Genomic DNA, 11511 nt, shown 5'->3' with positions numbered 1-11511 from the left:
GTCCGGATTGTACGAATGTTCTCTAAAGTTCGCAAGTCTGAACCGATTCGCGTGAAATTTTGTGACCATATTCTATGATTAAATAGATTTTTTTGTCGATCCAGTTTTTGGAAATTTTTCAAAATGCCTAAACAAATAGCCGTAGGGATATCATCAGGATTTTAACTTTTTGACACATGTTTACAGACTAATCTGCATCTACTTATATATTATCAAAGAGAATTTGAAGTAGAGGTGTATTGTCAAAGAAAATTTGGAGCCACCACGTAAATTGACTGCCATCTTTCGACACATGATTAAAACTTTTAGAACGCCACTTGACTTTGATCCTTGTTCTTTCTCATGATCAGGAAACTATGATAGTCCTCTTTCACCGTGCACTAGAATCAACGGATCCGTTCGTGTCTATGGAACATTACAGACAACGCCAAAAATCGTCCAGTAGGATTTGCCTGCCAGAGGCAGCTCGCGAAAAACATTAATGTGAAATTTTAAAAATAGGAACTAGAGAATAAGCGCCAAAAAAATTCTTTGTCAAACTGTATTGATCACAAATAAATAAGAAATATTTTTTATAAAAAAAAGTACTTTCACCATTCTATCATTCCACCAGCACTTTGTGATATTGTATGATTTTCTTCGTCATGAGATTAGCCGTCCAATAAATATTAACTTTTTGTGGTATTTTGAATAAATTCCTAGCTAAAAATAATCTTAAATTGTACTATTTATCATATTATTGTACAATAAGTTCCTAGATTGAATACTAAACTGTAGTCTGTTTTGTATATAAGTAACTACATAGTGTTCAATATTGTTTAATAGTTGTATGTAAGTAGTCAGTTAGTTGTAATTTGTATTTCTTTGGAGATTGATCGGATACTCCACCAAACACTGTCTATGATCCTAATATGATAAGATTCATATAGTTACTAGCAGTGTCTTATCCAACCTCGATATTGGCAGAATCATCAATACCTTGGAGCCATAACACGAAAAATTTATAGATTGCTAAGAGAGACAAGGAAACAATATATTGTTTTATGTTCCTCTTAGCAGTGTTCTGAAAAATAATAGATTTAATAACCTTTAAAAAAAGGAAATTGTAAAAAGAGTGTACTTACAGGTTTTTACATGGTCGCCAACGCGCAGTGTAATACCTCTGGTGTTGCAGGCGTCCATAGGCTACGGTGACTGCATACCATCAAGCAGGCCGTATGCTTGTTTGCCACCGGCGTGGTATTAAAAAAAACTTTATATCCGGAATAAGAGTAGAGGGGAATCATATATTAACCTTTTCAACGCTTTCTCCCTCGCATCAAAATGTAGCATACACGCCAATATGTCAACTATTGAGAAACGAATTTAAACCTTATCTGTCAACAGTAAAATTGCTTTGACAGCGTCTGCCATGACCTCTTTAGTGGTCGTTGGCGTGGTAGGCACGACAGCAGACGACCACTTTAGTGGCTCTTGGCGTTCAAAAGGTTAATATTGAAATAAAACATATTTATAATAAAGATTTATTTATTTGATAAGACATTTACAATCTGAAATTAGATGCATTGGAAATCAGATGTTAAGGCAGTTCATATATGCAAAAGTTAAAATAAATTTCTGGCAACAAATTGTTGGTGTCATCCTCAATTTCAGTATTAGCACATCGTTAAAGTATTTAACATTTTATAATTACTGTGCTAAAATCTATTAGGCTCCTTATTTTGTTCATGCATAATTTTGATATAAAGTTTTATTATATTATATATTATCTAAAAGTTATTAGATACCTACACAAATTTAAAATGATAAAATATACAAAAACATGAAATATCTGGACATTTGCGAACATTCCAGATTTATGGGTATTAATAATGTATTATATGTAAAGGAAATGTTTGCAAATTATAATAGTATCATTTATAGGGCAGACTCGGGCACAATTTAATTAAGGTTTGTTTAAGTAGCCGAGGCCACATTTGGCCATCTGTTCATATTGATTTATATTTCTTTTGTAATACACTTGTAATATACGTTTATAATTTTTACATAGCCCTCTATCTTAAAATACAATTTTCATTATATCTTACTCAGGCTTCATGAGAGTACTTATTAATATTTCAATTCAATCGTTTTGTTACCAACTTAATCATGGTTTTTACCAAGTATTAATTTTGTTTCGCAAGGACATGTATCTACTGCATAGAGCCTACAACTGCAATCATTAAATTAATAATTAGTAGTATGAATATATATGTAAACATGTAATTAAGAAAACGATATCATGTCAATAACCTAAATCTACTCAAATATCTCGCCTAATAGGAATATGATTCAACTTCTGATCGACCTAGCCTGGGTGCAACTGCAAGCACGCTATCATAGGAAAACGTGACAAAGTTATTTCTATTGATTTAGTTAATTCTATTGAAAAAAGGACAGACAAATTAATTATTCTCGTGTATTGGTTTACTATGTTAATAACTGTAGTATATATCTTTACACGGACCATTATGGATATCTCGGTTAAATTAATGTCCTTTAGTCTTAACTACATCGGTTAATACTGGGCCCGTACCAATAACGCCGAACGATTACTTACAATACACTTACACAGCCGTCTAGAACAATATAGTTATGCCAAACTTACAAAATGTTACATTGCTCGTGATCGTCGCGGGGTAACGACCGACCCCGGCCATCAGATCTAACATGTTCATCACTTTAACGATTTTGTTATCAATATACTTCAGAAAACTGCGAAATTTCAACAGAATTAAACAAGTACAATAACAGTAAACATTTCATAATTAACAACCTACTAAATGCACGTAAATAGGCACCGGCGGCCCAAAGTGATAAATACAAGGACATTAAGAAGCACACATTCTGCGCCACACTGCACAGTTGACACCTCGCCGACACAGACTAAACAATACAAGAAGACAACATACCATCGAAACAACTTATACACAGATATAGACAGAATCAGTCAAGAAACAATGCTCAGTGTTTAAAGTAATGCGCTTAAGTATGACACAGCCACAGACAAAACAACTGTACATTTATTTAGTTTTCCACGAGTCATTTGAGCGAAAATGATTGCACCTTTTAATTCAAAAGTATTAGTTCATTTTGAAAGTCATAATAGTGGTGCCAGTTTTAGTTACTTTGTGTTTTAATAGTGCACTTTTTCCTACAACGCAAAAATATGAGCTCTTATAAAAATATAATTTACTTCAACACTTGATTCTTAAGTCAAGCTGTATTTTAGCAAATAGTGACGGATTGCCGTAATTACTATATAAAGTACACTAACATAAAATGTTTTCTTTCACCGCAGATACCTTGCCAGTATAGTATAGCTAAGTTCATAGCGCGTGAAGCGCGTCACACGCAGTGAAAGGGTTAATCTTGCGGTCTGTAGTACATCGGCTGTGAAATACTAAGCACTCGATACGGGTGTTGGTTAAGCAATATAACTCAGAGTTAATATACAAAGAGCACTATGATACGCGTAGATATTACATGTGAAGTCCTGCTCAATACTCGTCCTCTTCGGGGGGATGCGGGTTTTCCCCGTCGATCTCCTCGGGAGGCGCGAATCCATCCTGTAACCATTCACATTTATATTGTTATCATAATCTGAAATATATATACTTATCTATACGAGGTCTATAGGGTTCGTAGTCTCAAGACCGGTACATATTGGGCTACCATAGACCAATTTAAGGGACGCAGTTATTTAAATGTTATATGTTAAAAGGAGAGCAAGCGATATTGCTATTTTGTTCCCATGAATAGCGTCCCATGATTGAGCATTTTAACGTTTAAAATAACACTTGACTGTCTGGGCTGTCAAAATCGCTGCCAATTTGTCTTGATCTGACTCTATAATTTATAAAGTAGGTATGTCAACGCGTAGGTTTGTATTACAAAGGAGTTTAGCAGTCAAAAGGGAGTAAAAAAGGAATAGTAACGTCGATGATTCAACATCGACTTTCAAACCTAGGTGAGATGCTACAGATAGTTAAAGCTTTTGTAAATCATGTTTATCTCAACTACAATTATCTAGGCAGTAGGGGGTTGAATGTCGTGAAAAAAACAAGGATAGTTGAATGTCGTGAATAAAACAAGGATAATTTTCGAGTGAATTATTCGAATAACAACAGAACATCCTCAATGAGTATTTTTACAATAAATTAGGTATACCTAAACTCAACAATAGCTACTCCACGGGTATTTCATTTAGAAGAATTTACTTCCGCGATATGGTCGTCATCGAATGTATTGCCTGCCAGAATTAACAGTTAGACTGCACAAAGGGACAGGAATAACATAACATTTTGACAACGCCGCTTCACAGTCACCAGCCTCTGCCACGGCGACAGCTTTATATTCCATGCAGACTTAGGCCAGATTTTACATTGTAATTTTTACTTAAGTACATAAAACGTAGAGCTAATTATGTGACAGTTATATTAGTTTCTCATTCGGAGCACTAACAGCGAAAGCTGCGTCCCTATCAAGACTTGTTACTTTAAGGCAAATTAGGCAGACTTACACTTAGTGTAAATCTGCCTTATTTGCTACCGTCGTTATATTTTCAAAATGGCCAGTGTAGTGGACGTAGTGGTCATTTACCTCAGTCGCATATAATATGTCGAGGATTTTTTGAACAATTGGGCCATTCTGCTGTTCTTCCATTTCTTGACAGATCACCTCTATATCCCTGAGTTTCCCGAAGTAGAAATCTCTTTCCTTCTCGAGGCCATCTATTGTAGCTTTTAGTTCGTTTACCTGCACAACAGTTACATCATTAATACTAATTGACAAAGTAACCGTTAATCCAAGATGTTTTTCATTCATACTTTCATAGGGTATCCCTGGGGTCATTGGGGCCTGTCCCCCTCAAAGTCCTTTTATTTAAACAGATATTTAAAATGGGCTATGAACATGTACAAACTGAATTTTACGACGACAGGGACCTTATAATAATAAAAACTATTTGATAAGGATTGTGTTCTGCTCAATTTTGCTCATGTGACGAAGCTTCCCATGGTCGATTTGAATTATAAGCTGAATTTTGCGCCCTAGGGCCAGACATCTTCCGAGGCATTCCGAGGAGAATTTTTTCAAATTCAAATAGGTAACAATAATAATACCTGAAGGTTCAGTTCATCCAGAGCTTTAGAGTCACCTTTCGCACTTTGATTTAACCTGGAGACGTTCACAGGGGGCGACCGCACCGTGGTGTTGGCCTTGCCGACTGTAAAGTAAAAATATTAATGAGACCTTGATTCATGATCAATTATTTGTTACATATGTACTTCTATATCTATTCAAAAAATCAATCTACTTTTTCTTGTTATCATCTACATGAGTAAATTTACTGCCATCTTTCGACATATGATTAAAACTTTTAGAACACTATTTGAATTTGATCCTTATTCTTTTACTGATATGTGTTAAATTTGTTAAATATCAAAAACTGGCGCTACTTTTTGATATTTGCGCCTTATTTTTCAAGTGATTTGTTAATAAAAAGACACGTCAAGATCCAACCTTACAAGACCTTCTTTTCTAATGTTAAAAATAAATGAACTATATGATATATAAAAACATTAGAAAAAGGTGATTAGATTTAAAGTATTCACTAAAGTGCTTTCAACTTTAGTGAACTTCTTGGCATATATTTATGCTGTGTGTTTACCTTCTATTGATCATTCAATTTTTGTTATTCATGCAAGCAAAGTTCAAATGTAATATGTATATACATGATATTTCAAATAATATGCATATCATTTTCATATAATTACCATATATACAATAAAATTACCGAATATATTAGTAAAATGAAATACAATACCTCAGTGCATATTTACACAATTGTAATAAAGTGAAATAAAGAAATAATTATGTGAGAATCATGCCATTTTGAAATAAGTGTAAATATTAATAATAGAGAACAGAATTAAGCATAAGTATATTACTAAATACCCATTAAATATATTATTTTTCGGTTCAAGTATAAGTTAAATGATAATAAAATAATATATTTTTGACAATGATATAAAATGCAATGGTTCATATACGTAAATAGACTAATATTTTAACAACCGAGTCTGATAATTTGCTTTATGAGTGTCATTGACGAGTGAAGCACAACTAAAGCGTAATAAAGAAAACAAAATAGTACTGGTTTGGGGTCTGGCTGGCACCCTGGCGACGGGCGCCACGGGCTTCTTGGGGCCCCCGCGCGGCGCCGAGGCGCCCCCGTGCCCCATCGGGAGTCCCTCTCGGGCGGCCAGCGCGTCATAATCCGTGCCTCCGTAGTTGGCATCAAAGAATTTCTTGAACCATTGCAAAAACTCAAAGTTATCCTGGAAACGACCCTTCACCAGTTTGTCAATGGGTACTATCTACAAAAGAAAAAAGAAGAATGTAAAATAAAATGACGACGCAAACTACAGTGGCGGCCGAGGCCGGGGATGAGGCGCTCACAACACACTCAGAAAGTTAATGTTTCTGATATTGGACGTTTCTGGGTATGCATGAGTGGTCAGTGGCGGATCGTGCATGAGTCGTGGGACGTACTGCCGGACGGCGGCGCGGCGCGACGCACGCGCTGCGCGGGCGCGGGCACAGGCGCGAGCGCGCCGGCGCACAGGGGCACGCCCGCCTCGCACGCGCCCGACCCGATCATGAAGCCGCCCCGCGCCTCGAATGCATCATACTCGCGTCCATCATAGTTAGCATCGAAAAACTTTTTAAACCACTGCAAGAACTCAAAGTTGTCTTGAAATCTCCCTTTGATCAGCTTGTCCACGGGGATTACCTATAAAATTTGTGTTCTTCAAAACAGTGCTCTTTTATGAACTACTAGATGCTTTTTTTGTAAACATTTTTGGGAGGTTGTCATTGTGACTAGGGTTGCCAACTGTCCCGTTACTGAAACCCTAGAGTATGCGTCCCGCAAAGAACCCGCGCGGGATGCTGATTGCCCCGTTTTCAGGCTAAACTAGATTACAAGCACTAAAAATGAACATTCAGTTATAAATTAAAGAGCGCGTGAATTTAATTTAAATGTACCGCGACGTGAGTAACGCGCGAAAATACCGTGTGCTCAATCGCTCCCTTGGCACACCTAACTTACCTCGTTAGGCTGGGTGATGAAGGAGTCCTGCATTTTATACCCAAATGTCATAATGTGATAGCAAATTAACCGCAAATCTAGGCATTAAGGTTAGCAACCCTAGTTGTGACTGACCAATAAGAAGAAATTAAATTTATTGATGTACTTACTTAAAATAAATACCTATCCTTAATGAACAAGTTTCTATGAAAAGTAAATCTTAATAAAGAGAAAACAATAGCACATGCTGTATTCTTCAACAGTATTAAAGTGTAATTGACAGAAATAGACTTTTACTTAACCCCATAACAAGCACTGATAATCAAACATTTAGGTTTTGGGTGTGGAAACGATTTCATGTATTTATATCTTTGTTTATTGTAAACTACCAAACTATGATTTGAAAATAAATAGTAAGCTCAAAACATGCTAAGAAATATTAAAATATGTTTTAGTTTTTATTTATTTTTTGGCTAGTGTAAAACATTATCAGTCATTATTTAGTGGCCATGAAGTAAACATACTTTTAATACGTAATAAATACTAAGAATAAAATTAGAGAACAAATCCAATTTTTGTGTTTTTTAAGTGACAGGGTAGCCTAGAGGTCCAGGGTGTTAGCTGCATTATATAAAGATGTCTGTTCAAATCTGGCCTTCACCACTGGAGGGCTTTCTCACTTTTTCTTTAGTGTACAACATCTATTTAAGTTTATAATACTAAGAATGTTCAGTCATCAGTTTAAAATCTTTGTTCAAATGACAAATTGGATTGAATCATAAGACAAATATGTCAATTATCAACAATGATTCACTTGCTATTTATTGTTTGTATATTTTTGTCCCGTTGCATTAAATTTTCCTCATAAGAACACAGGCGCTATACAAAAAGTTTATTTTAGAAATTTTGCTACATTTCACATTAACTATAAATCTTCCATGAGGCTCAAACATCAAAATTAATGTACCACAAGAATTCATCAATGGCAAACATTCATTAAATGATGCAATTGCTTTAATAGTTGTGATTTGTATATATTGTAAATCAAATAATTTATTATACCAATCAATAAACAACAAATAAACATGCCTAAACTTAATTGTACAAATTGAAAATTAAAATGACTGTGTTGTCTAAATTACAAAAAAAAAAAAAACCCAATAAAATCAATAATAGATTTAAAAACCACTACTACACTTACAAATACCTGTCACAACAAAGAAAGTAGCCTACTAGAAGGTTCAGACATCATCATCAGAACATCAAACAGGAATCCGGGTGGGCAAAATTGTTAGACAAGTAGGTAGTTCCTGTAGCGATAAATCTCGACTATTGGTACTAGTTCTATATACTAGTGATCACTCAAGGGTTTGCTTCTAAAAATACGTTTTTATTAAGAGTAAAAATAATAATTAAATAATAACTCAATGTACTCTTCTTCGTTTTTAAGACAAAACAAGACAATTTTATAATTTTACTCATCCCAATGTTTTTCTTTGTGAATGTCCCATTTACTATTGTTAAAGTAAACAACCAGAATTTGTTCCATATTTTCGGGTATTAAGGGAATAAAATCATAAAATTGTCTTGTCTTGACTTAAAAATGAAGAAGAGTATAATGAGTTACTATTTAATTATTTTTTTACTCTTTTACAAGCAAACCCTTGAGTGATCACTAGTATATAGAACTAGCATCGATAGTTGAGTTTATTGATACACTAACTCCCTACTTATCAAACAATTTTGCCCCACGGATTCCTGTCTGGTAATTATTCTAAAATTTATGATGACAAAATATTGTAAAACTTGGGAGAAAGGAAAAGAAAACTTACCTTATCCACTTGCATTTTTTTAAAGCCAGCTTGTAAAATTTTGAAGTTTTGTATGTACTCATGTTCTAGATTTGTTTTGAATTTAATGCGCTTCATGGGCACGCTGCCGGGGAACAGCATGTCCATGAACTGGCAGTACGCGGCGCCTGTGCACAGCTCCTCGATCTTGGCGAAGCTGGACTGCAGGCAGTCGTTCACCCACGCCAACATGTCATGTCGAGACAGATTCTCCGAAGTCACGTTAGTTGAATATACGTTTACTGCCATCTTTAAGGTACAATATTCAACCCTGCAACAAAAACACTCAAGTTGTGTCCGAACATAAATTTACTTAAGAAAAACAGCCGATCTAAAAATAGGCCGTCGCGTATACTGAACGATGAATTCGATGTAAAACATGTAGGCTGCTAAACTAGTACATAATAAATGAACAACCTTTTAAATTAAATTAGTTAACAATTATTTTAACACCGATGATTATTAGAATAACAGTAAAACTTCTAGGCCGACGGCGGATGTGGTTATGATGACAGGCATTGAGGACGACTCATCAAAAATCTACCGATTGACATTTAGGTCGACTAATCATTTAAGTTTTTCTTTTAAATAAACGTACCTTGTTTAAATTCGATCTTGAGGACTTGCTGTAATCAGTTACAAATACATGGAGTTAATTAAGTTGAGCAAAATTGTTAAAGCGTTATAATTTTGTTCAAAACGCTTGGCTATTTTTTTATTTAGCTTTTTATAGCATAGACAAAATGCATAGACTAAGAGAGAATGTTTTTCACGCGTCAGTGAAGCATAAAATGGTTTTATCCGTTTTTTTTAATAAGCACTCTTCTACATTTGCGCGTGTAGATAAATGCATCATGTGCAAAAATATGCTTATTGAGCCCATAGATGGTAGGATCCTGGGGGCCTACCGCGAAAACCGGAATTCGCAAATTGAGGGTATCTTTCTCTTTTACTCTTATTAAAACGTAATTAGAGTGAGAGAGAAAAATGCCCACAATTGACGAACTTCGATTTTCCCGGTAGGGAATATACGCGAGAGCCCGTGAGGGACAGAACATACGCAATGCGACAAATTAAAAGCAAGTTTTAATATTCCTGACAAGATTCCAAAACCAACCTACGTAATTTGGTCGACGTAAACGATTATCATGCCCGAAATCGGGACTGGGGCCTACCGCGAAAATCGAAATTCGCAAATTGCGGGGATCTTTCTCTTTTACTCTTCGTAAGGCGTAATCAGAGTGACAGAGAAAAATGAATCAATTGACGAATTTCGATTTTCCCGGTAGCCGCCCTGATTTCGGGTCCGAAATCGGGAAGTGTGGATGTAATTGGCACTTTAATTTCTACCTCTAGTGTTGCCAGGGCTATAAGGGTTGTTTCCAATTTTTTGAAACGCTTGTATTACGTTCTATATTACCTAAAAATTGCTCTAAAATTCAACCTTTACATATGTTAAAACGGCTTTAAATATGTTAAATTAACAAAATATATTTTGACAGATGCTTTCGCGCCCAAAACGCTCTTTGAAAATTTGTGACGTCACAGTTTACGGTTTGACATATAACTACATACACACGTAGAAAACACGAACTGTCAACTGACATTTGTCATTTGTTGTTTATCGCCTAACTGTCAACAGTGTCAATCCGAGAGTTGTGACGTCAGCAGAATCTTCAATAACGTTTCGAGTTTGGTCACGTGACGTGTGCCAAAAGATATTTTAAATTCAATATTTACAAAAATATGGTCATTACAGGCCCCCTAAAAGTAGTTTAACATGTTCTTATAATCCAAAAGAATTTATTGGGATACAATTCTGCCCTAAGATTTGTAGATGGAAACAACCCTATTTAGCTCGCAATATTCCCAGTATACTTACTTGATACTTACCTAATATAAAATAAATATAAGTTAAGTTAATGTATATTAGTCTTAAGGAAATAATATTGTGTGCCCTTACAGGGTGTCATGTACCTACCGTCTATGCTTGTAACACCTTACTGTATTATGAACATGACTACAATGAAATAAAGAACAAAGAATAAATCCGATCAGCTGACGTTTCGGCGCCATCTTGCCGCGAACCAAACTGCGAAATCGCCGTGTAGTTGTGCGAATGTGGAGTCTAGGTCAACGTCGCGGTATGTTCGCTCCGCGAAGTCGCGCCGCGATTCACGCGCATAGTCTGGAGGGGGCTTTACAGATTAACGACTCGTGAGCGAATCGCGGCGCGAAGCGATCGCGAGTGTGGAGTCTTGCAAGTTCGCGCTTCGCGTCTCCTTTGACGCGGGCCAAATACCGACAAAAAACGGGGAATAAGGCGCGAAGGCGTAAACAATCTGCGCAAAGAGCATATAATCACTACGTTAATCTGCGAAATCGGCCCTTCACACTCGCGTTCGCGGCTTCGTGCCTCGCTCCTCGTACGAGTGTGTAGGGCCCTTTTGGAATATTATATCCAGATTATATCTATGTTCCTTGTACGAAAGGCCATTATTAATAGAATTAGTTAATTGTATAAGAATA

General features: G+C 35.8%; 1 protein-coding gene across 3 annotated transcripts; it reads right to left on the bottom strand.

Annotated features, from left to right (window-relative positions):
* Positions 1–1509: 1509 nt before the first annotated feature.
* On the bottom strand, positions 1510–9737 carry LOC133527406 (microtubule-associated protein RP/EB family member 1-like). Of its 3 annotated transcripts, none has more exons than XM_061864405.1 (6): positions 9581–9737; positions 8965–9253; positions 6595–6835; positions 5163–5266; positions 4642–4797; positions 1510–3608 (listed from the first exon to the last, which is right to left on the bottom strand). In XM_061864405.1, exons 2-6 carry the CDS (start codon positions 9229–9231, stop codon positions 3540–3542), a joined length of 837 nt encoding a protein of 278 aa, XP_061720389.1. In that variant the 5' UTR covers positions 9232–9253; positions 9581–9737; the 3' UTR covers positions 1510–3539. The 3 variants fall into 3 exon arrangements, with proteins under 3 accessions (XP_061720389.1, XP_061720392.1, XP_061720391.1); XM_061864408.1 differs by lacking the exon at positions 6595–6835 and adding an exon at positions 6197–6419; XM_061864407.1 differs by lacking the exon at positions 9581–9737 and adding an exon at positions 9400–9517.
* Between the last annotated feature and the right edge of the window lie 1774 nt (positions 9738–11511).

The sequence above is a fragment of the Cydia pomonella genome, chromosome 18, assembly GCF_033807575.1.
Source record: "Cydia pomonella isolate Wapato2018A chromosome 18, ilCydPomo1, whole genome shotgun sequence".
Classification (NCBI taxonomy): Eukaryota; Metazoa; Arthropoda; class Insecta; order Lepidoptera; family Tortricidae; genus Cydia; species Cydia pomonella.
The sequence above is the reverse complement of the archived record's forward strand: the minus strand, read 5'-3'. Positions and strand labels throughout refer to the sequence as shown.